The sequence below is a fragment of the Leguminivora glycinivorella genome, chromosome 14 (assembly GCF_023078275.1).
Source record: "Leguminivora glycinivorella isolate SPB_JAAS2020 chromosome 14, LegGlyc_1.1, whole genome shotgun sequence".
Classification (NCBI taxonomy): domain Eukaryota; kingdom Metazoa; phylum Arthropoda; class Insecta; order Lepidoptera; family Tortricidae; genus Leguminivora; species Leguminivora glycinivorella.
The window spans coordinates 14685036-14710973 of NC_062984.1; the positions used below are offsets into that span (position 1 = coordinate 14685036).

Below are 25938 nucleotides of genomic sequence, written 5' to 3' on the forward strand. Positions count from 1 at the left end.
TTATTATGTATGAAAATGATGAAATATTTTTTTATACGGAGTGGTTCCTCATAATGAACCTAACAACGTGTCGAATTTAACGGAAAACAAAAAAAACACGGTGTATAATAAATTTAGAACACATTGAAATAAAAAGTACTTTATAAAAATGTAAATAAGCTATGAAGAATCGAGTTAACACATAAACTCTGTTATTTTTTACGAGATTTTTTGACAAGAAATATATTATTTTCCATGCAATCTGAACGCAACCACATCACAGCGTCAATTTTTTTTTTCAGAATCTTACAAAAATTTACAAAGGACGAAAAAAAGCAGTAGACAATTTAAACTTACGAATATATGATAATGAAATCACTGTATTATTAGGACATAATGGCGCCGGGAAAACAACAACGATATCTATGCTGACAGGTAGGTAAATATTAGAATCTCTTCAAACATTACAAACTTTCCTCGTATCCAGTAACAACAAAGGGCATGAAACAAAGTATAGAACTTGTACACAATCACATATTATGTACACATCAAATATGTTAAGTTAGAGTGATTGTATAAGATAGCCTCACTTTCTAGCCTAGGTAGCTTCACTTTAGTTTAAAAAACCTCCGTACTTATTTATGATCATACGTATGATCTTTTGAATACATTTTTGTTAAGAGTTTCTCCTTATTTAGCCATTTCTCAACTTTTTATGTCATTTTACCTGTGATCTTCCTTAGCGCTGCAGTATACTGCAACGTTTTCTGATACATAAATTCTCTCGTTTGTGTTCACGAATAAAACTATTTCTATTTTAGTTTTACCATTCGCAAACTTTATTGCAACGAGCAAAGTATTTAGTCATTTGTACGACGCATTTTTTGACAAGGGTGTATGCAGCTTTATAACTGAAATAATTAATGGACAGGCAGGCATCCAGGCCTTGATCCAGTCTTATTTGTCAATCAAATCTTTAAAATGAACAGGTACCGTACCACCAACGTCAGGAGTAGCCACTGTAAGCGGCTTCAACATCGTAACGGAAACTGAGCAAGCGCGCAAATCGCTCGGCATCTGTCCGCAACACAACGTTCTGTTCCCGGACCTCACGGTGGAAGAACACCTCATATTCTACTCGAGGCTAAAAGGAGTGTCGCCTAGCCAGTTGGATAGCGAAGTGGAGCATTTTGTTAAGCTGTTGGAGTTGGAAGACAAGGTTGGTTAAACATGAAGTTTAAAACCTCGAGTCTAGTACAACTTAGGCCCACTTGCACCAACCACTTAACTCAGATGACAGCCCATGTCATCTGTCAAATTCCATATAAAATGGTGGGTTAACCCTCCATTTTCGTTGGTGCAAGTGGCCCTAAGTCGATTAAAGCTCGGAGTTTCGATCTATTCGTAAGTGTTCCTTATGCTTTTACCAATCAAGCGTACGGCGTATGTTTTATAATAAAGTTTGTTTGTCGAAAAATTGAGTTCTCGAGAGTTAGAGAGAGAGTCACCCGAGTATAACACAAAACTTTTCCCCTGACTATAGCGAGGAAACTACAACGCAAAAAATGCGTTTATCACTGCTTCCAGTAGTTCCACAGGTGGTAAATCATCTTTATTACTAGATTCACCTACTTTTATCAATTTTAAAGCAGTTAATTTGACTTTATTCAAGGTCAAATTACTTTACCCACTAGTGGATAAAATGCGTTTTTACCCGCTGGTATTAAAGGACAAAACACGTGTTTCCGAGCTAGTGAGGGGAAATAGTTATTTGTTATACAAGGGGGCAAAGTTGTATTTTAACGCCGAGTGTGGAATTGAAAAACGAGCAAGTGAAGGGATTCTATAATTGAACCACGAGCGAAGCGAGTGGTTCGAGAATAGAATCCTGAACTTGCGAGTTTTTTAACACACGAGAAGTAAAATACATTTGCACCCGAGTGTAACACAAAACTTTTCCCCTCACTGTAGCGAGGAAACTACAACGCAAAAATGTGTTTATCACTGCTTCCAGTAGTTCCACAGGTGGTAAATCATCTTTATTACTAGATTCACCTACTTTTATCAGTTTTAAAGCAGTTAATTTGACTTTATTCAAGGTCAAATTACTTTACCCACTAGTGGATAAAATGCGTTTTTACTCGCTGGTATTAAAGGACAAAACTCGTGTTTCCGAGCTAGTGAGGGGAAAACATAATTAATGAACTTTTTTCAACAGAGAAACACACTCTCAAGCAATCTATCAGGCGGGCAGAAGCGTCGACTGTCTGTCGGGGCCGCCATGTGTGGGAAATCGCGGGTAGTCCTACTGGACGAGCCTACTTCAGGCCTTGACCCGGCTGCCAGGCGGGGTCTGTGGGACCTCTTGCTTAAAGAAAAGAAAGGTCAGTATTTTCCTATTATCAAGAGAAAGACAGCCTGCCTAAATTTGTCTTGATTTTGTCAATCCTTATTAGAAATACGAGTATGTTCCTAGTATTCCTAGTTCCTTTAATCTTAGAAACATGTTCAAAACTTAGCTACGGAAAACAACTAAATATAGAATAAAGGGTAAACTCAAAAGACACTTGAATATACCCCCGTGTGTATATTTGTTACAATGAATTTATTTTTTACTTGCGCGAAATTATGGTGCGTATAGATAACTCAATAAAGTTAATGATATATTTCCTTAAGGACGCACCATAATCCTGACAACGCATTTCATGGACGAGGCGGATGTCCTCGGCGACCGAATCGCCATCATGGCCGGTGGTAAACTACAGTGCAACGGCACGCCCTACTTCCTCAAGAAACATTACGGCATCGGGTACAAGCTCACCATTGTGAAGGCCGAGAACTGCCACGTCGACGATGTGACGAGGTTCTTCAAGCAGTATATACCGGATATTAAGGAAAATTCTAACATAGGTAATTCAAAATTTGATTTTTATCTTGCAAAAACGTCTGCAAGCGATACTGCATATTTTTAAATTAAAGGAAAAACCGAAAATTTCACAGCAAAGCGGTCACCGTCACCTATGGACGCCTGCAACTCAAGGAGTGTCACGTGCGCGTTGCCAACCCATTAGAAACTTATACACTCCTTTTTCCGGTTATGTGTGCGAATTTATCCATGCCTTTCCCTCAATCTTTAAACGCCTTAGGGCCTAAGGCAGGTTGAAGTCCTGCCGGAGGTGTGAATTTTTTCCTTTTTTTAGGGTTCCGTACCTCAAAGAGGAAAAACGGAACCCTTATAGGATCACTCGTGTGTCTGTCTGTCCCTCTGTTACAGCCGATTTCTCCGAAACTACTGGACCGATTTACTTGAAATTTGGTACACATATGTAAACCTGTGGTCCAAAGACGGACATGTAATTTAATTAAATGAAATTTAATCATAGGGGTCACTTTTGGGGGGTAAACTTGAAAATTAAAAATCAAAGTTATTAAAACTATATTGTGTTATATATCAAATGAAAGAGCATTTTATGAGCATTTGAAATATATATTTTTTTAATTTTTAATTTTTGTACTTTAGGAGTAATTTAAGAAAATAGACAAAAAATGACCATTCCCCCCCCTTATCTCCGAAACTACTTAGCGTAAAATTTTCAAAAAAATACACGAGATAGCCCTCTACCTGTAGATTACAGGAAAACCTATTAGAAATCTACAGTCAAGCGTAAGTCGGACTTACGAGAAAAAAACTCAAATTAAGATTTTCACTCACTGACGCTGCAAGCAGTTACTAAACGTCTTAAAATTTTGTAAGCGTGATGGACAGGTAGAAAGAAATTCATTTCTGTCTTTTTCTTTTTAGAAATTTTTCAATTTTTTTTTTCATTTGCCAAAATGACTTAAGTTCCTACTAAAAAGGAGGCGCTTAAGACCGTTTGTAAGTGGACTGAGCAAAATTTTGTTCAAATCGGTCCAAAAAAAGGTCTCTGTTGACGAAAACATAGAATTTGTGGCAACGACAGCCCAAATCTGAAGTCCATTTTGCTCTATCTCTTATCGTTTCCGAGATATATACGTAAAGTCTTGAAAGTGCGAAAAGTTAACTTTGCCATCATAGTCGTTCAGGCGCTCATGAGTTCTTTGTATGGAAAAGTCGAAAACCGACTCGCACTTGACCAATGTTCATAGAACGTGTTGTGGTTTTTTACGCGGGTCCGCGACTGACGACGTTCGAATGTTTTGTTCGGAAATGTTTGAGGGTGGTTTCTTTGAAACGTCGCCGGTGGCGGGTGGTTCGACGGGCGAAGGTCACACGCCGCACGTGACGGTCTGTATTCGTTTTGTACAATAGCAACGGACGGCGGGTGGCGTCTTGATATGGAAAATGACTGACTTCACTAAAGATAATGATGAACTCATTGAGGTAATACTAGAGAGGACAGTGCGAGCAAAACGTTTGCGCTACAAACATAAGTCCATTGGACTTATGTTTCTGCCTGCACACAAATAAAATGTAAAAATGCCTTCCTGCGCAACAAGATGCTGTTTAAGCCATACGAGAAAATCGAATAAAACTGACGTGTCACATTTCATCGGTTAGTATACACGCTATGTTAATCGATCTTTATTTAAGTAATTATTTCAATGAAGGGACGCGCTCCTCAAACGCGAAGCTATCGCTGCCATTTTGTTGAACGAAATCATAGATTAATCGCATCATAATCGCACAGACTTGACATGTAGGTAATGAAGTATAGTAATTGTGATTATATTCTGTTTGTAATATATAAAAGAGAAATGTTAAATTTATTTCACGTTATACTTATGAATACTACACAGTTCTAGCACGAGTTGTAATCGATATTTTCATACAATAATAACCTATGATTTTCTTCAAGGGCAATTAAAGTAGGTATATGAAAAAAATCAATAATGTATTTTTGTTTCACTTAGTAGAACTTAAACATAGCACAATGTATGATAGTGCTAAAATTAAACTACTTACCCCCTTATTCATAAACATTCACTAAAGTTATCAAGCCGATAAAGTTCGTTTGTCCCTTTCTATCACACCAATACGCCGAAAAGGGACAAACGAACTTTATCGGCTTGATAAATTTAGTGTGCGTTTATGAATAAGGGGTTAGTATTTTACAAAAAGTATAAAAAAGGTCTACACTAAGAGTGTCGCGTCTAGGTGGTCATTGGTCAAGTCTTACTCTATGACACGGTACCTCCCCACGCATGCGCCGCGCGCTGCCGGCCGGAGCACAGACTTTGTTTGGGGTGTAATTTCTAGTATGTTAGTACATAGTAATTCAATGGATGAATTGTACTTCTGTGATCTGTTTTCGATATACTTAATCGAATATATGATGTAAAATTTTCTTTACTACAATGAAAGTGTTTGAGTACCAAGTTAAAAATTTCACTTTCTTTTTGCCGGTTTCATACAAAAATATCGTTTGACTGTCTCTTTTTTTGGGTAATATCAATATTTATATGGAAACGGATTAAGTCGCGTATAATCTTCTTCCTCTAAGAATTACAATGTAAGTATTTTTGCATTCATTTTGATCAGAGCACAACACAACAGTTCAAAAATCAGTCTACCAGAGCTTCTGAGTTCCGTCGCCGACGACGGGTGACCAAGGGTCAGAAAACCCACGCACCCGCGACCGACAGCGTGTGGTACAGCGGCTCACATCCAAACATTCCAAACGCCGCCGGGAGCGTGTGACGGGCCAGAGAAACCAGGGCCTTAGGGCTAGGTGATTATCGCCGCGCCGCAGAGGACGCGCTGAGGGGGGGGCGGTGCCTACAGCAGTTGTAGTTGTATGCATACCTAGCTCACGCACACAGACGCCTCCGCTGGCGCCGCCAGGGGCGGCTCACTCCGCTATCCTATCGCCGCGCTACAAGTATATCCTGGCGGCCGCGAGCTGTGGCCGCGAGTTCGCGGCTTACTCAGGGGTGGCGCACATTCTCACGAAATGCACGTTCGCACTTTCTATTGTTACTTTACGTCGCGAGGTTTTTTAAGCGATGTCCGCGGGTGGAATGGCTAATAATACTAAATTAAATAGACATATTGAATAAAATAAATACCAAACGATATTCTTATACAGATCTACTACTGATTAAGTCCCACGGAAAAGTTCAATAAGGCTTGTGATGTTGGAACCTTGAACAAAAATATATAAATACAGCGTATATACCTAGAAAGTACTCAAGACTTGAATATAATAATATAACATTTAATGTGAGTATTAATTCGTTTGGATCCATTGGTAACCCTATCACCGGACGCCGCGCACGTGCGGCTCGTTTCTTTGTAAGAATGTTGTAGGTATTTAAAAAGGCGGCATTTCGGAAATATCAAAGCAGTGGGCCTTCTTTACTTGTGCTATTATATATTCTGTGGCGCCGCGCCGGTGTCCACGTGCGCTCTCTGCAGTGTGCGCTGCCGCTGCCACGAAACGTTTACCTACTCCGTGTAATACTGATAAAAGAAAGTATTGACATGAATTCACACGTTTCGGAAATGACTGTAGGTATTTTAAATATTTTAGCACAATATGTTTTTTGCCTCTTATTGCCTATTATACAATATAGGTATACTTACCTACTATGGCAACTCTATCACAGCGCAGAATATGCAGAAGCCACATGGTGGTCTGCGACAGAAACTCAATAGACATTTTCAGAGTTTTTAAAATAAGTACCTAAGTAGGTACGTGAAGTAACATGGTAAATTAAAAAAATATCATTAGATACTTATTGCGAAGGTGTAAACAATTTCCTTCGTTTTGCCACATATCAATAATTACCTATCTATATTAAATTCATTAATCCGTATACAACTATACATTACATTTTTACAGTACGGTAATACTCACCCCGTTATTCATAAACGTACACTAAGTTATCAAGCCGATAAAGTTCGGTTGTCCCTTTCCGACGTATTGGTGTGATAGAAAGGGATAAACGAACTTTATCGGCTGGATAACTTTAGTGTACGTTTATGAATAAAGGTGTTAAAATTTATAGCTACGAAATTTTACATAAAACACCTACTTTAAAATAAAATAAAAAATGTTGAATTTGGTTAACATTATAAAAGACCTCACGCAAGCTGTGCTAATTAGTTCGCGAATTCGTCGAGAGGTGGCGCTAAACACAATTATGCTCATTAGAGAACCTATACTTCTAGCCTAGCCCAGTCTTTAGACTTATGTGAGTAACGTAAAAGTACCTAATAGTTTTGTAGGTACGGAACCCTCGGTGGGCGAGTCCGACTCGCACTTGGCCGGTTTTTTTTAATTTAAAAATATGTAGGTAATTCATTTCGTCACTACTTTGAAAAAAACTTGTATCTTCTTCTGTTAATGAAAAGAAAATTGTAGTTAGTATGTATGAAATGCATACAGACTTACTGCGTTTTAACTTTGAGGAGCAGTGTGAGATACGAGATTTTTTCAAAGTAGTGACGATTTGCTTTTGCTAAATATACGGCACAAAAACGGATTTCTGTGACTTATTCCTAAGTAAATACACCCGTGGCCTTGAAAACAAGTACCGTTTTACTGACTCCGTCTCAGAGTGCAGAGTAATCAAAGTGACTGTACATTTTTTCTGAAGAATGCGTAAATGTTATTTAATATACCTACACTTTTTATTCTTACTCTTCTAAGAAATTTGTTTTTCGGACTGTTAACAAAGATCGTTAGGGGTCTATTTAATTGTTTGTCATTTTCACTCACGGGTTGAACACGATTATATAACAACCTTTTTTATAACGTTTCGACCAAGTTGTACCGATACCGATCGCTCAATCGCCTTCGGCCCATGAATAACATTAAAAAATATGTGTTCAAAACGTGAGAACATAGTGTTTTTTTATTGTATCATATAAACATTGCAGGTTCCGAGTTAACATACATCTTACCAAATGAAAACGTTAGCAAGTTCCCTGAAATGCTGAAACAGTTTGAAGAGAGAAGAGATGCTTTGCATGTTTCTAGCTACGGTCTGTCCGTCACCAGTCTTGAAGAAGTTTTTATGAAGTAAGTCGCAAAGAAAAATTAGAATCAATTCGACACAGTTGTAATATTTATTGGACTTTCTTAAAACTATTGCCTACGTCAAATCTTGGGATTAGTTGTCAAAGCGGGCCCCAGGCTCCCATGAGCCGTGGCAAATGCCGGAATAACGCAAGGAGGACGATGTAATACTTATTGGACCATTGGAATTAGGGAGTAAATATACAGTCAACCATTGGCGCTTGTGACTGCTCCGTTCTATAAGGCATGAACACTGAAGTCTACTTGACAACTGGATCTAATGTAAAAAGTACAGGGTAATTTTGTAAGTACTAGCCAAACTGCATAGTGACTTTTGAGGCCATAATGAACAACGTTTACTAAGTATGAGACCATCACTGAAATCGACAAAAAACTTGGCTGTTCTATAGAAATGACCGGCATCACACCAGTTGAAATGTATGAAACAGGAAAAAAAATTGCGCGTTTCTTGCATTGGTCCCATAATAAAATACTTACAAAATCACCCTGTATACTGTGTCAGAAAAAGAAATACTGATGAGTGCATTTATAAGTTGGAAATTGAAAGGAGTTTAAGACCTTCGTAATTTTAATGCTATTTTAATTTGAATTAATAAGTCCACAGTCAGGCCATTTCTTACTTTATTGTATGCCTATAGCAAAACATTATAAATCTATTGCAATTATTGCAGAGTGGGAGCAGAAAAAGTAGATGGAGAAAATGGAGGTTCAGCTATAAATCTGATGAACTCACATAATGACCACGCTATAGTTCCTTTGGACCAACACTATCAAAATAGTGAGTCTGCAAAATCACGCACCTAACCAGTAATCTGGACCAATTTTTTTTTCAAAGTTGTCCCCGCAATTTCATACTCAGAATCGCAAGGTCTGTCGATCCTGATAGGAGAAAAAAAATATCCCAAGATTTCCATACACTTTCCAAACCTTCCATTCCGTTACCGCCCTACAAAATATATGAAAACATGGTAACGGAACGGAAAAAAAAAACCTTGGGACACTTTTTATCCTATTAGGATTGAAAGAACTCGCGATTCTGAGTGGAAACCACATAAAAATTTCCAAATCCAAATAAAATAGGGGGACAACTTTGAAAAAAATGGCCCATCTGACTGTCTATACTTATTTCAGCTTATTTTAATTAATATTAGTTGGTAAAATAGCTTTAACCTACACCCATCATTTCAGATTTAGATACGGAACCGATACAGAAAGAAAGAGGATTCAAACTACTCAAAAACCACATAAAGGCCATGTTCCTTAAGCTAGCGTACAATTCCACCAGGAACAAACTAGTGATGTTCATACAAGTAATATCGCCAATCATCAATATTTGTTTATCTGTGGTTATAGCGAGGTCATGGAACTTCATACGCTCGTTACCTCCTTTGACGCTTAGTTTAGAAAGCGGTTTTAAGAGAACACAGACGCTGATATCCTATAGTCCAGACATAGAAGCTGGTAGTATGGGTGAGAAGGTTTTCAAGGCGTATAAAGACTACTTCAAGCAGTCGAAGTATCCTGGGATGTCGTATAATGACATCGCGACGATGGATATGGGACATCACTATCTGAAACTGGTACGTCGTCTTATTGTTATAGTCAAAGAGGATCGAGTATTATAGAGAATTACTGTCAAAGTAAAATGTGTAATCACAGTGCATAGACTGCCATCTCTCGACACTGGCTTAAAACTTTTGAACCTCCATTTTGACAATTTGGTCCATATTCTTAGCTTGATATGTGTTAAAATGTCAAATATTAATATTAGCGCCATCTAGCCGAGCGTTCCCCAAAGGTGTATCGCCATCTAGCTCACCGTACCTTTTTCTGTATGGTTTTGAGTGCGTTTTTTTCTTAGACTTTATCGGTCTATACGGAGTTACATAAGTCTTTGGTTATAGTTAAGTAAACTATATTAAAATCGCGTGCATTTTCTAAGTAATTGTCAATAAATACTTATACTTAAGGATGATCCTTTGCATACCTACCAGTTAAATTCTTATTATTATTATCCTCAGTATTTATTTTCCTTCTTATTATTTATTATTATACTTAAGGCACTGGTCCCACTGCGAGCTAGTAAGCTATCGGCTATAAAACGAACAAAAGATAAGCACTCCCGTGCAAATAAAAGAGACACGGCGATATTGATAGTTTACTAGCTCGCGGTGGGACCAGTGCCTAATGCATGCATCATTACATATTCCTATCATATACAGTTGTGACTCAACACACCTGGGGCCCATTTCTCGAAGCTACTAGTTACAATTTACAAGTGGTAGTCAATGTCTAATTTGACAAGTTGGAAAGAGACTTCCGCTTGTAGTTTGTAACTTTCGGCTTTGAGAAATGGGCCCCTGGGCTAATTAAACATTGACAATTCGGGTCTAAGGTATTAAGGGTTACCATTTTTCAGAGTAGAGAGGACCCCACGCGCGTTCACTACGAGAACGTCATAGGCGCCACATTCGAGCCCAGCTCTGTTACCTGCTGGTTCAGCAACTACGGGTACCACGACTCTGCCATCTCGCTCGCACACGTGGACGATGCTATGATGCGCGCTGCTGTACCCGGGAGCTCTCTGAAGATCGTTAACCATCCGCTACCGTATAGCATTGAGAATCTTGTAAGTAGACGCCACCGTATTTCGTTCGTGTTACACATCCACACAAAGCAAGCAGTCTCGCGACTTCCTCGCGTGGCTAACGGACAATGTGTACTGGACGTGCCTCGATCGAGGCAGGTTGCCCGGAAGATTAAAACGCGTGCTTTGCCTCGGCCGAGACATGTCTACATTGGTCGTGTGCTGCCCGAGGAAATCGTCTCGCTGCAGGCTCTGTGTGAACCCACCTGCTACTCGTACACGCAGATTTTTTAAATGAACCGCTGACATTATTACGACTAGTAATACGAGTCAAGGCGCGCGTCTTCATTTATAACGATTTATGCTTAGTTAGAGGGCTACTCGACAAAAAATAAAAGAATTAAATGAAGATCGTATTAATGTATATTTGTTTGAATTGTTGCAGCTGAGAGTAATGGCCACTGGTGGGACTATGGGTTTTCAATTCGCTTTCAACATGGGATTTTGCATGGCGTTCGTTTCATCATTTCTGGTGCTCTTTGTGATTAAGGTAGGTAAGTCGCATAGTGGGATTGATTTTTGACATTAATTTAAAATAATCCTTATAACTATTATTATGAAGCAAAGAAGTCCCATTTGACGTAGTAAGTTACATCTAATTTCATCTTTATGTTTACATATTTTTATATGTTGTAGTGTTGATATATTTTTGGTGTGACTACTTATTGAATACGAATATCATGTACTAGGAGCGCATAAGTGGCGCGAAGCTCCTCCAGCGGGTGTCAGGCGTGCGGCCTGCAGTGCTGTGGTTCTGCGCTCTGGTGTGGGAGTGGATCTGGCTACTCTCCATCCATCTTACCATCATCATCACTCTGGCGTGCTTCCAGGAGGTCACGTTATCGACACCTGATGAACTAGGCAAGTGATCTTCTATTATGTAATATAGCTGATTCGCACTTTCCACACCAGAAAAACTAACTCGCCACTGTATATTACTGTATGTATATTCTGTCTTGTTGTTATTTTATTTTATTTTATTTATTTTATATATATTTGGGGCATCAACAGCGATACAAACAAACAAATGCTTAACATATTAGAATACAATACAGTAAGCCAATGAAAGATGTCCACAAGAATATACTGAATACTTAATACTAGGTGGAAGGAAAAGTAAATATAACAATATATTTAACCATAAACAGCAAGAGAAGCTAAAACCAAAAACTGACAACTAGCTCGCGCAAAAAGGTGAGAGTGTGTTGAATGTGTGAGAGGTATTCATGTGTCATGTGTGTTTATGTGAGTGTGTGAGTAAGTGGATGAAGGGATTATTATGTGTATTTTGTCTTGCCTGTGTTCACGAATAAACGTTTATATTTTGCATGTGATGGGTAGATTAAGTTAGGTAGTAGCGACAAGTAATAAGTCAGTTTGTAATCAGCTGAGGTGTTTTTACTCTATGATTCCTAGTATGCACTTTACATGGCGCAGTCGGTAGTATCGTACTTTTTGCATTCAGTCACTACCAGTTATCTAAGTTATTTCGGCAACTGATCTACGTAACGTAAATTAAATATGTATTATTAATAGCGGTGAAAGACATTATCGGGTTATTAAAAAATAAAACATGAATAAAAAAAAATTAAATTAAATTAAATTGGGTTAAATTGTGGCGTAGGCGAGAGGCTGGCAACCTGTCACTGCAATGTCACGGTTTCGTTTTCTTTCAACCCCTTATTTGCCAAGAGTGGCACTGAAGCTTTAGTAGTTTCATGTGTTCTGCCTACCCCATGTTTGAGAAAATGTAGTTTTGTTGATATATTGTGTTAGAAAAAAAAAACCTATTTAAAATGGTTGATTTCATCTACACCTTTAATGTTTTTTTATTCACTTGCAGGAAGAGTTCTGTTAGTCCTGGTGGTATTTTCTTTAGGAATAATACCTATTCACTATGCAGCGTCATTCTGCTTCGAAGCGGCCGCTACAGGGTTTTCAAAAATGTGCTTCTTCAATGTGTTCACGGGTAAATGTTTCAATGTTTATTACTTTATTTTAATAGAACTCTGTTTTGAGAGGATCCATAATTACGGTTGCAGTTCATTGTTGCTGAGTCTAAGAGTTATACTACTTGAGCTGTTTAAACTTTATTCTGGGCGTGCTTGAAACTTGATTTCATTTACGCCGACTTGCTTTCAGAGTTTTGCACTTATATTTAAATAAGTCAAATTACTGTATGTCAAAGATGACTAAAATTTTGTTCAATTACATGGCCTATTTTAGGGGGTATCTCCCAGTCTCTACAAATCGACCTCTTATTATATTATAACCATTATTTCAGGATGCATGCCTTTCCTAATAACGGAGGTGCTGCGACTGCCAGAAGTGGGCAGCCCGTTCTACGCGCACTTGTTCGATTGGATATTCTCCGTACTGCCACTTTACTGCTTAAGTAGGAGCTTGAGGTAAGCATCACCTATATAGTTTTATAATATTTCGCTACTTTAATTAGACCGGTGTCCCTCAAATGGAATATTTAACACTATAGATAAATATTCAGAATCGCGGCCAAGGTAGCCAACCTTTAGCCAAAGTTAGCCAAACTTTTGAAATGTGTTGGATATTCAGCCAAGTAGGTGTACGTCTTTGTTCACTTATTTATTGTCTTTACCCATCTTATTTACCCTTGCTACACCTTTTTTTTTTTTCAAAAAAAATTGTATAAAGGCCCCAATTCATTTCGTGGTTGGTTATCTATCACGATTTGCCCAAACATTCGTATCGTATTCATTACGACACAACAGTCACCGCATTTTTTTATTTTCAGAGACATGAGCGTGTCAGGGTTCGCGCTCACAGCGTGCGATGCGCTCTGCAACCAATTCGTGAACATAAACAACTGCACGCGACATACCTTGTGCAGCAAGTTGAACATCAGCGTGTGTTGCAGTAAGTTCTTAATCCACACTAAAGGATAAATGTTGGAAATGAGGACCCTAGGCTATATTACTGTATAAATCATTCGTCCATTTTTTTGCGGGGGGGACAAGTACTCACTACCGGTTCTCACTCATAAAATAACAAATAACTAATCTTTATTGACGACACACATAACGTTCTTGACTTAACACGACTATGGCGGACTTTTGAACGACATGTTTGACGACAAAGCACGCCTTAATAATACGCACTGGCGACACCAAATGTAAAACCAAATGCCCAAAATGTAGGTACTTAAGGTTACCCTGTTTACATACCTATGCTCTGATGATACGTAAATGCATTTTATCACACTTGATTATTCAAGGTACAACTCCAAGTAGTATTACTTTATTTCAGTCGAAGACTACCCGTTTTTGAATTGGGAAGAGCCCGGAGTCGGCCGGTATCTGTTCATGATGGCCTTCGTGGGAGTATTCGTCTTCACCATCATGCTTCTCATGGAATACGAAGTTATGAATAAGGTCAGTGCATTACGATTAAGCATAACTCACACTGCAAAGGGGCGACGTGCATTTTTTTACAGAATTGTCGCATATTTTTGGGTACTTCGTGACATTTTCTATAGAAATTAGTACCCGCCACCGTTGTAGCGTGAAACTTGTTTTATCCTCTCAACAGTTGGTTTAACCTTCAGATACATCCATCCCACAGAAAATCATGCGGGAAATCATAAGAATGCAATAGTTATTTATCTCCTTTATTGAAAATGTTGCGTCCCAAGTTTCTAAGTATTTTCTTAGTTTAACTTTTTGACAGGTAGATATGTCTGTAATCAATGCCCCTAGGCTTGGAGTAAATCTAAATTAAAAATACCTTCTCACCAAAGTCACCAATGGTATTTTCCACTAATAAAATTTTCTTGTGTTTTGGCGATATGTTGGTTTCATACCTATATATGCGAGATCAATCTGTAAATTGATGCATATTTCATAGGTATTCTACAAGTCGAGCCCTCCTCCGCCGCCTCCCCCGGACGACGAAGATCAGGACGTGTACCGCGAGCGGGACTACGTGCACTCTCCCATCCCAGGGCGGGACAGTCTCATCTGCAGAGACCTCACTAAATACTACGGCGACTTTCTCGCTGTCAATAGACTTTGCCTTTGTAAGTAACATTTGTAGAGAAGGGTTTACAGTTGTAATTTGTAAGGAATCAGCCCTGCGTGGCACGGAGTTTGTGGTTTTCGCATTTTTGTTTTAATAAGGATTAAAATGAAATAGTACATTACATCAGAGGCCGGAAAAATGAGGATTTCCGGCCAAGTGGGTATATACGGATAGGGATACGAGGCCGGGAATCCGTTTTCACGCCGAGGCATGTATAGTGCTTTTCTCAAACATACAATGAAATAAAAAAAAATGCTCTAAAGGACAATATTTTATAAAAAAAAGTTACTTTGCAGGCCTAGGCCTAAAAAATAATATGAAATCCCTTTACAGTCCTCTCGAGTTGTTGCGCCCAAAAAGCGATACTTCCCAGCCCATTTTAAGGAACGTAAAGACAATATTTCATTGCATGTTTGAGAAAAGTAATTTTTTTCACGATTCATGGCAATTATGTGCAGAACTATGTTGAACAGCTGACCGAGGGCCGCTATTAGGGTGATTCTTATTTTATCAATGTTAAAATGTTCTATGTCTCACCCCCTCAGATTGTTCTCTGGTACTAAAAAATAATTGTAATTTTTTTTCAGAATTTTTCGTTACATTTTAGGGGTCGGACGTTGAAAATTTTGATTCTTCATACAAAATGATTTTTTATTACTTTTTTTTTCTTTTTTTTATGATACTTATGACGAATCATTGTATTCATGTACCTAAAATTTGATATAACATTACAGCTTAATTTTTTTTTACGCATAAAATTCGTGTTTTAGGTGTATTAAACACTGATTTTAGTAGATTTTATTGACTTGTACCAACAGTACAGGAATAAAAATTATTAAAAATCAAACGAAATTATTCTTAATATCAAATATCCTTAAAAATAGCTTTAAATACCTTAAAACATTGTTTTAGACAGAAAAAACGAAAAAAAAAATATATTAAAAAAATCATTTTGTATGAAAAATAAAAATTTTCATTGTGTAGTAGCGACCTCTAAAATTTATCGAAAAATTCTAAAAAAAAATTACAATTAACTTTTTAGTACCAGAGAACAATTTGAGGGGGTGAGACATAGCACTTTTTAACTTTGATAAAATATGCAACAACCTAGCCGCCATCTTGCCGAGCAAGGGTTTGCTCGGGCGAGCAGTGACGCATGAGAAGTGTGGGCGAGTGGCCAGTGTGGATATATAGCGCTTAAGGCTATCGTGACTTGACTGTGATAATGACTAAACTAAAATGACTAAGTATTAAAAAAAACTATGTATTTTTCACTTTTGCGTTTTCTAAGCATATCGCGATGGTCGACAGCTCCCAGAGCCACTATTATAACTTATTCTGTTTCTCTATTTCAGCTGTACACAAAGCAGAATGCTTCGGGCTACTCGGTAACAACGGCGCGGGCAAAACCACCACGTTTCGAATGCTGACCGGAGACGTGAGAATATCCAGTGGAGACGCCTTCGTACTTGGGCTATCCATCAAGACTCAGTTGCAGCAAGTCTACAGGCAGATAGGTAGGTATTTATATTTAAAGATATTCATTATAATATAGTTGTTATACATATGCAGGTTTATTTTATTATGTTCGAGTAGCGTAACGACCGTACTTAAAGTTAATATTTTGAGTCAATGAAAATGTGTCAAAAATGCGCATGAAAATTTCTCAAGAAAACTTGACGTTGCCAAAATGTATGAGACGCATATGTTTATTATGGAAGATGTAGGTCATACTCGTATTTTCATCCCTCTAACATGTTTTTCTTCAAGTAAGTAATTTTGGTACTTGTGTTTGTGTTTTCGAGGTCAGTTTAGTTTACACACAAGTGTTCAATGTTGACACTGTGGCACGCACCGAAAACACATGGTATAAATCTAAAGTTATCCATTTTATTATTTCCCAGGATACTGCCCTCAGTTCGACGCGCTCCTAGACAACCTGACCGCGCGGGAAAACCTGCGAATATTCTGCCTCCTCCGCGGCATACCCACGAAGCTCGGGTCCAAGCGCGCCTGGCAACTCGCCAACGCGCTAGGGTTCGCTAAACATTACGACAAACAGGTTTGTATACATATTTCAATTTACCTCTTGTCAGGACAAACAGAAATCCCATGTCGTAAATGGGCCATTTTATTCAAAGTTGTCCACCCCGAAAAAAATTGATATGAAAATGAAACCGATAGAAATTTATTAAAAGCTATTTTTATAGATTCTTTAATAAATAAATTTATATAAAATATAGAAGGTTTACTTGAATTTTAAGTAATTAATGAAAAAAATATGTTTTTGTTGAGTTGAGGAAAAGCGAGTGTTCCGTTCCGCAACCAAATTTAGTCGCAGATAATGTAAATATAAAAGGTTTGGGAATTTTACAATATGTTTATTATTCATTCTAAAATAACAAATGAAGAAATTACACTTTTATTTTCACATAAATGCGGACTACTATTTTTTTAAACCCATATATATATCCGTTCCGTTACTTTCAGTACAAAGTAGAGGAGAATTTTTAAGATTACTATACTGTTTCAAAAGTTTATAGGATGCCATCACTTGTAATCAATAGTTTAAACGTTACTATTTCAATATAAAATAACAGAAACGTAGTTTAATAACAAATTGTATTTAATTTTTGCAAATAAAACTATTTGAAACATGGGACAGTAACGGATCTGACTGTATTGGTAACGGATGAAAGCTAAGGTCTCGTCTACACTTGAACGTGAGTACCTAAGACCTCCAAAGCATATCGCGCATAATGACTAAAACAACCGGAGTGTGTAATCCGTGATTGATTACCATATTTTAGATGAATTAGTTTTAATTCCATACGTTTTTCTTTTATTTCCCGCAATAAAATTAAACTAAAACATCACATTAAAACCACATGAATACCGCTTTATACTTCCATTCCGATACGTTTTTCTTTCCGCCTATACGAAACCAACGATCTAGTATCGGATCGGAAGTAACGGAACGCTACCTCCGGCGATATTTTACTTAATTATTTATTAAATAATCACAAATCTTGCTTTTAATTGGCTTATTTGGTTTCAGTATTAGTGCTTTGTTTTAGGAATCGATGTTAAAAGGTTGCATATTACGTATTTACCCGCAAATTTGGTTTCGGAAGGTGGAATGAGAAAAAGTTACCCCTGAGTACGAGCTACTTTGATGCGTGTTTGGCGGCAACTGGCAAATGCAAGATAGCGGTATTGAGTAGTTTTAAATTAATTTTGCCAAGCTGAATAAAATGCTACCAAATGTTAGGAACTTTCTTTTAATTTTAACAGTCATTCTGCGGTTTCGGAATGGAAAATTCCACAATTACCAGATTCCGTCTCGGCAAATTATACTTAATTTTAAATAGTACGTTTATTTATTAACATGAAATATTTTATAACATAATAGCGTATAACTCAATCTTTTCAAATTATGCCGTCATCAATATTTAGTACAATTAGTTATAGAATAAAATCCATAACAAAAACGATATTTGACGTGGGACAGCAAAAAATTGCCCATTTTTTATCACATTATAATTTTTAACAAATACATAACTATAATAAAAATTTAAATGAATATTGTAAATTACTGTCAACTAAATTTGGGTTCGAATAAAAAATAGTCTTCATTAGTTTAGACTCTTTAAATACGCTAAATATTATATCAAAAGTATGGGACAAGCCAAAAACGGGGTGGACAACTTTGAAAAAAATGGCCCAAATGTACTAACGGTTATCAGCAAAATAATACATACATACATATAATCACGCCTGTATCTCATAAAGGGGTAGGCAAAGCACATGAACTACTCAAGTTTCAGTGACACTCTTACCAAAAAACCGGCCAAGAGCGTGTCGGGCCACGCTCAGTGTAGGGTTCCGTAGTTTTTCGTATTTTTCTCAAAAACTACGGAACCTATCAAGTTCAAAATAATTTTCCTAGAAAGTCTTTATAAAGTTATACTTTTGTGATTTTTTTCATATTTTTTAAACATATGGTTCAAAAGTTAGATGGGGGGGGACGCACTTTTTTTTCCTTTAGGAGCGATTATTTCCGAAAATATTAATATTATCAAAAAATGATCTTAATAAACCCTTATTCATTTTTAAATACCTATCCATCAATATATCACACGTTGGGGTTGGAAGGGAAAAAAATATCAGCCCCTACTTTACATGTAGGGGGGGTACCCTAATAAAACATTTTTTTTTCATTTTTTATTTTTGCACTTTGTTGGCGTGATTGATATACATATTGGTACCAAATTTCAGCTTTCTAGTGCTTACGGTTACTGAGATTATCCGCGGACGGACGGACGGACGGACGGACGGACGGACGGACAGACAGACATGGCGAAACTATAAGGGTTCCTAGTTGACTACGGAACCCTAAAAAGGGGTTGAAAGAAATCCATGTTCATGAATAACTCCATAGTAATCGTGGCTGGTTACCAGGGACCGGACAACCCCTTCCGCGCTACAAGCCTTTCATTGGGAATCCCTAACGTAAGGACGACCCAATCGAGAGACTCTCCCTTTCGAACTGCAAGCCCATTCATTTAACTAGCCCTTACAAAAAACTTAGCAAAACAATAAAGCTAGCCCTGTGCATTGGCTTACCGCTATCCGATACGGCTTGCAAGCCTTTAATAAGGGTTACCCTTATTTTAAGCGCTATTTATAAGGCTTTCCCTTTTGTTGAAGCGTAGTCGAGCCTTGCGTGAAAGAGACAGGATTATGAATCTAAGCTAGTGTAAGAGGCGGAAGGAAAATGCGCTGTTGCCACTCCGCACTATGCGCCCCATTTTTAATTTTGCAACGAAACATGTTTTCGTTGGATAGAAGTAGAACACGGCTAGAAATTATTTTTAATGAACTGGGAGACAAGGGACTGAGGATCGCCTGATGGTAAATGATCATCGTCGCCCATAGATCAGTATGTATGTTCGTACGTATGAATGTATGTAGGTATCAGTGGCGGAGCGTCGATACAACTCGATTCCCAACGGGTTCCCTAAAATTCTCTAGTATCTGTAGAAGTCCATACAAAACAGATGCCAAAAACCCCTCCGGCTTTACCAACGAAAATTTTCACGCGCCGCCACTGGTAGGTATGTATGAATGTATGTAGGTATGTATGTATGAATATAAATATATAAATATGTAAATATGTATGTATGCATGTAAATATACATGTATATTTACATGCATACAGTGTTGGCCGAAAATCAATACAATTAACCATTATCATTACACATTGAAAACGTTAATTGCCAACATAAAAATAAGCCGTTTTCGTCATCCAACTCGCCTTGATGAGTTAATTGGGTGAGCAGTTCCTAAGATAGAGCTGATGCTGAACCCTGGCTTTTCCCAGGGGAACGCGGGTTTGGTTTAACATAGGCAAGCGCTGTTTTCGTCATCGGACTTGTTTTGATGAGTACTTGAGTGAGCAGTAACCAAGGTAGAGCTGATGCTGAACCCTGGCTATTTCTAGGGGAACTCGGGTTTCGTGCAACATAGGCAAACGCTGTTTTCGTCATCGGACTTGTATTGATGAGTACTTGAGTGAGCAGTAACCAAGGTAGAGCTGATGCTGAACCCTGGCTTTTCCCAGGGGAACGCGGGTTTGGAGTAACATAGGCAAGCGCTGTTTTCGTCATCGGACTTGTCTTGATGAGTACTTGTGTGAGCAGTAACCAAGGTAGAGCTGATGCTGAACCCTGGCTTTTCCCAGGGGAACGCGGGTTTGGTTTAACATAGGCAAGCGCTGTTTTCGTTATCGGACTTGTTTTGATGAGTACTTGAGTGAGCAGTAACCAAGGTAGAGCTGATGCTGAACCCTGGCTATTTCTAGAGGAACTCGGGTTTCGTGCAACATAGGCAAGCGCTGTTTTCGTCATCGGACTTGTCTTGATGAGTACTTGTGTGAGCAGTAACCAAGGTAGAGCTGATCCTGAACCCTGGCTATTCCTAGGGGAACGCGGGTTTGGAGTAACATAGGCAAGCGCTGTTTTCGTCATCGGACTTGTTTTGGTGAGTACTTGAGTGAGGAGTAACCAGGGCAGAGCTGATGCTGAACCCTGGCTATTCCTAGGGGAACTCGGGTTTCGTGCAACATAGGCAAACGCTGTTTTCGTCATCGGATTTGTATTGATGAGTACTTGAGTGAGCAGTAACCAAGGTAGAGCTGATGCTGAACCCTGGCTATTCCTAAGGGAACTCGGGTTTCGTGCAACATAGGCAAACGCTGTTTTCGTCATCGGACTTGTCTTGATGAGTACTTGAGTGAGCAGTAACCAAGGTAGAGCTGATGCTGAACCCTGGCTTTTCCCAGGGGAACGCGGGTTTGGAGTAACATAGGCAAGCGCTGTTTTCGTCATCGGACTTGTCTTGATGAGTACTTGAGTGAGCAGTAACCAAAGTAGAGAGCTGATGCTGAACCCTGGCTTTTCCCAGGGGAACGCGGGTTTGGAGTAACATAGGCAAGCGCTGTTTTCGTCATCGGACTTGTCTTGATGAGTACTTGTGTGAGCAGTAACCAAGGTAGAGCTGATGCTGAACCCTGGCTATTCCCAAGGGAACGCGGGTTTGGTGGAACATAGGCAAACGCTGTTTTCGTCATCGTGAAATATCTGAGACTCGTCTTTATGACTGGTACTTGGTTGAGTTGAGTAGTACCATAGAATCTGTCAAACTATTTCTGTTGATTGTTGTGAATTCTATGAAGATCGTTTGAAACAGAAATACTTTTCTGGTGGAAATCAAGCATACAGCGCGTCTGATAGTAAGTAGTTACCGTAGTCTATGGACGCTTGGAACTCCAGTATTCTCTTTATTCCCTGTGTTACTATTAGTGAAATCGACTGTACTTAATTTTGATATTCAAATGGATATACATACGTATTTTTTTAGACACAAATAAATTGTTTCATGTATGGCAAATTAATAAATGTGTTCTAACTACTTGATGTTAATATTCACTTCTGGTAAGATTTTTGTTCAATTAATATTATGTTTTTATGCCTAACTTGAGATTGCATGAAATATTTCTATATTATAATGTACCGAAACCAGAGTTGCCCTAGATACCGCCAGGGCTCAGCTACAGCGCTGTCTTGCGCTACTGCGCACCCAAGTCCTCGTCAAGACATGTCCGATGACGCAAACAGCGTTTGCCTATGTTACACCAAACCCGAGTTCCCCTAGGTACAGCTAGGTTTCAGCATCAGCTCTATCTTGGGTACAGCTCACCCAAATACTCATTAAGACAAGTCCGATGACGAAAACAGCGTTTGCCTGTGTTACACTAAACTCGAGTTCCTCTAGGTGCAAACAGAGTTCAGCATCAGCTGGACTTTGGGTACTGGGTACTGCTCACTCGAGTACTCAAGACAAGTCCGATGACGAAAACAGCGTTTGCCTGTGTTGTGTTACACTAAACCCGAGTTCAACTAGGTGCAGCCAGAGTTCAGCATCAGCTGGACTTTGGGTACTGCTCACTCGAGTACTCATCAAGACAAGTCCGATGCCGAAAACAGCGTTTGCCTGTGTTACACTAAACCCGAGTTCCTCTAGATGCAGCCAGGGTTCAGCATCAGCTGGACTTCGGGTACTGCTCACTTGAGTACTCGTCAAGACAAGTCCGATAACGAAAACAGCGTTTGCCTGTGTTACACTAAACCCGAGTTCCCTTAGGTGCAGCCAGAGTTCAGCATCAGCTGGACTTTGGGTACTGCTTGCTCGAGTACTCATCAAGACAAGTCCGATGACGAAAACAGCGTTTGCCTGGGTTACACTAAACCCGAGTTCCCCTAGGTGCAGCCAGGGTTCAGCATCAGCTGGATTTCGGGTACTGCTCACTCGAGTACTCATCAAGACAAGTCCGATGACGAAAACAGCGTTTGCCTGTGTAACACTAAACCCGAGTTCCCTAGGTGCAGCCAGGGTTCAGCATCAGCTGGACTTCGGGTACTGCTCACTCGAGTACTCATCAAGACAAGTCCGATGACGAAAACAGCGTTTGCCTGTGTTACACTAAACCCGAGTTCTCCTAGATGCAGCCAGGGTTCAGCATCAGCTGGACTTCGGGTACTGCTCACTCGAGTACTCATCAAGACAAGTCCGATGACGAAAACAGCGTTTGCCTGTGTAACACTAAACCCGAGTTCCCATAGGTGCAGCCAGAGTTCAGCATCAGCTGGACTTTGGGTACTGCTCGCTCGAGTACTCATCAAGACAAGTCCGATGACGAAAACAGCGTTTGCCTGGGTTACACTAAACCCGAGTTCCCCTAGCTGCAGCCAGGGTTTAGCATCAGCTGGATTTCGGGTACTGCTCACTCGAGTACTCATCAAGACAAGTCCGATGACGAAAACAGCGTTTGCCTGTGTAACACTAAACCCGAGTTCCCCTAGGTGCAGCCAGGGTTCAGCATCAACTGCACTTCGGGTACTGCTCACTCGAGTACTCATCAAGACAAGTCCGATGACGAAAACAGCTTTTGCCTGTGTTACACTAAACCCGAGTTCCCATAGGTGCAGCCAGGGTTCTGCATCAGCTGGACTTTGGGTACTGCTCACTCGAGTACTCATCAAGACAAGTCCGATGACGAAAACAGCGTTTGCCTGTGTTACACTAAACCCGAGTTCTCCTAGATGCAGCCAGGGTTCAGCATCAGCTGGACTTCGGGTACTGCTTACTCGAGTACTCATCAAGACAAGTCCGATGACGAAAACAGCGTTTGCCTGTGTTACACTAAACCCGAGTTCCCATAGGTGCAGCCAGAGTTCAGCATCAGCTGGACTTTGGGTACTGCTCGCTCGATTACTCATCAAGACAAGTCCGATGACGAAAACAGCGTTTGCCTGGGTTACACTAAACCCGAGTTCCCCTAGGTGCAGCCAGGGTTCAGCATCAGCTGGACTTCGGGTACTGCTCACTCGAGTACTCATCAAGACAAGTCCGATGACGAAAACAGCGTTTGCCTGTGTAACACTAAATCCGAGTTCCCCTAGGTGCAGCCAGGGTTCAGCATCAACTGCACTTCGGGTACTGCTCACTCGAGTACTCATCAAGACAAGTCCGATGACGAAAACAGCGTTTGCCTGTGTTACACTAAACCCGAGTTCTCCTAGGTGCAGCCAGGGTTCAGCATCAGCTAGACTTCGGGTACTCATCAAGACAAGTCCGATAAAAAAAACCGGCCAAGAGCGTGTCGGGCTACGGTCAGAACCTATCAAGTTCAAAACAATTTTCCTAGAAAGTCGTTATAAAGTTCTAGTTTTGTGATTTTTTTCATATTTTTTAAACTTATGGTTTAAAAGTTAGAGGGGGGGGGGACGCACTTTTTTTTTCCTTTAGGAGCGATTATTTCCGAAAATATCAATATTATCAAAAAACAATCTTAGTAAACCCTTATTCATTTTTAAATACCTATCCAACAATATATCACACGTTGTGGTTGGAATGAAAAAAAAATCAGCCCCCACTTTACATGGGGGGTACCCTAATAAAACATTTTTGCCATTTTTTATTTTTGAACTTTGTTGGCGTGATTGATTTGATATACATATTGGGACCAAATTTCAGCTTTCTAGTGCTAACGGTTACTGAGATTATCCGCTGACGGACGGACGGACAGACAGACATGGCGAAACTATAAGGGTTCCTAGTTGACTACGGAACCCTAAAAAGCAGCGTTTGCCTGTGTTACACCCGAGCAAAGCAGGAGCCTATCATAACTATAAGTATTTGGTATTGAAAATTGAACCTTATTTTATCTACAGCCGTTTCCATTAAACAGAAACGCGCAAATATCACACACAGTGCCGCCATAGGTAACGATCGTATGTTATTTCGTTCGGAGTAATGTGTGCTTTATGAGCGAGGTACAGGATTTAAACTCGCACGATATGATCTATAAGGGAAAGCAAATAAAACCCAATATAAGGCTCACCCTTATGGCGTTAGGCTGAGCCGATGATAAGGGTTTTGAAAGGGTATTGGGCTATTTTAGGTAAGCGCTTTCGTTAGGGCTTTAAAAGCAAAATGAAAGGGTATCGCGTCAAAAGGGTAGGGTAAGTTAAGCCTAACGAAATACCCATACAAAACCCCGTATAAGGGATAGCGGGCCGGTCCCTGCTGGTTACTATAGCTTTAAGGCCCACTTGCACCAATTACTTAACTCAGGGTTAGTGGGCTGTCATCTGTCAAATTCTATATAAAATTGTAGGCTAACCCTCCATTTTCGTTGGTGCAAGTGGCCCTAATAATTGTATCTACCTCTGTGCCGCCTCATAATAACCCCTCATTTTACTTTTATCACACACATTTTACAACACAAGCCTTCTTGAGCTTACCGTGGGCCTCAGTCAATCTGTGTAAGAATGTCCTATAATATTTATTTATTTATCAGGTATATCAGTGCAGTGGGGGCACAAAAAGAAAGATCAGCACTGCAGTGGCACTCATGGGCGACTCACAGCTTCTTTTCTTAGACGAACCGACCACAGGTAAGACATTTCAAGTTTTTATATCATTTTTTTTTATAGATACATACTCACTTTCCTACATTTATCAAAAGAAAATTTAACGTTTAAAAGTCCATTTACACGACGTGCGAACTCACATACGATTTTAGTTACATTCCGGACGTACTTAAATGGGTCCTTAAGGTCGTTTTTTTTCTAGCTAATTTAGATTCTTAATTGATTTTTGATTTCTTTTTATAAACGTTTGTATGATGTATAACAATATATACGTAACCATTTAGTTTTACTAAGTAGATATTCAATTTCTCGTCTTGTTATATTTCTTGCACCTATTAGCTCTTATTGATCTCTGTTTGGCCCAAAGGTTAGCTGGTAGAGAATGCCATCTGGTATTAAGTTCGCCTTTTGTACATTTTTTTTACTGTGCAATAAAGTTTAAATAAATAAATAAATTCTTATTAATTAAGATTATTAACACTAGCTATTATTGCCAGGCATGGACCCAGCTTCAAAGCGCCTAGTTTGGTCGTCCATCAGCTCAACAGTGAGCTCTGGGCGTAGCGTGGTGCTGACGTCACACAGTATGGAGGAGTGCGAGGCGCTCTGTTCGCGGCTCACTGTCATGGTCAACGGCAGTTTGCATTGTTTAGGATCACTACAGCATCTTAAGAGCAAATTCTCGCAAGGTAAAATATACTTAGTTGAGGTCTACATTTGATGAACATCTCTCCAGACG

At 39.3% G+C, this 25938-nt stretch overlaps 1 protein-coding gene across 7 annotated transcripts in view; it reads left to right on the forward strand.

Annotated features, from left to right (window-relative positions):
- Positions 1-25938, forward strand: part of LOC125233697 (phospholipid-transporting ATPase ABCA1-like) — a 51418-nt gene that overhangs the window by 24554 nt on the left and 926 nt on the right. For all 7 annotated transcript variants that reach the window (XM_048139792.1, XM_048139791.1, XM_048139793.1 and 4 more), the window contains 19 exons: positions 282-414; positions 969-1198; positions 2198-2363; positions 2656-2889; positions 7844-7985; positions 8675-8781; positions 9192-9583; positions 10423-10632; positions 11036-11140; positions 11340-11511; positions 12494-12619; positions 12935-13058; positions 13421-13542; positions 13933-14057; positions 14530-14701; positions 16059-16220; positions 16608-16765; positions 25127-25223; positions 25697-25888. In XM_048139792.1, coding sequence (XP_047995749.1) covers positions 282-414; positions 969-1198; positions 2198-2363; positions 2656-2889; positions 7844-7985; positions 8675-8781; positions 9192-9583; positions 10423-10632; positions 11036-11140; positions 11340-11511; positions 12494-12619; positions 12935-13058; positions 13421-13542; positions 13933-14057; positions 14530-14701; positions 16059-16220; positions 16608-16765; positions 25127-25223; positions 25697-25888 — 3169 coding nt within the window. The remainder of the gene's footprint in view (positions 1-281; positions 415-968; positions 1199-2197; positions 2364-2655; positions 2890-7843; positions 7986-8674; positions 8782-9191; positions 9584-10422; positions 10633-11035; positions 11141-11339; positions 11512-12493; positions 12620-12934; positions 13059-13420; positions 13543-13932; positions 14058-14529; positions 14702-16058; positions 16221-16607; positions 16766-25126; positions 25224-25696; positions 25889-25938) is intronic.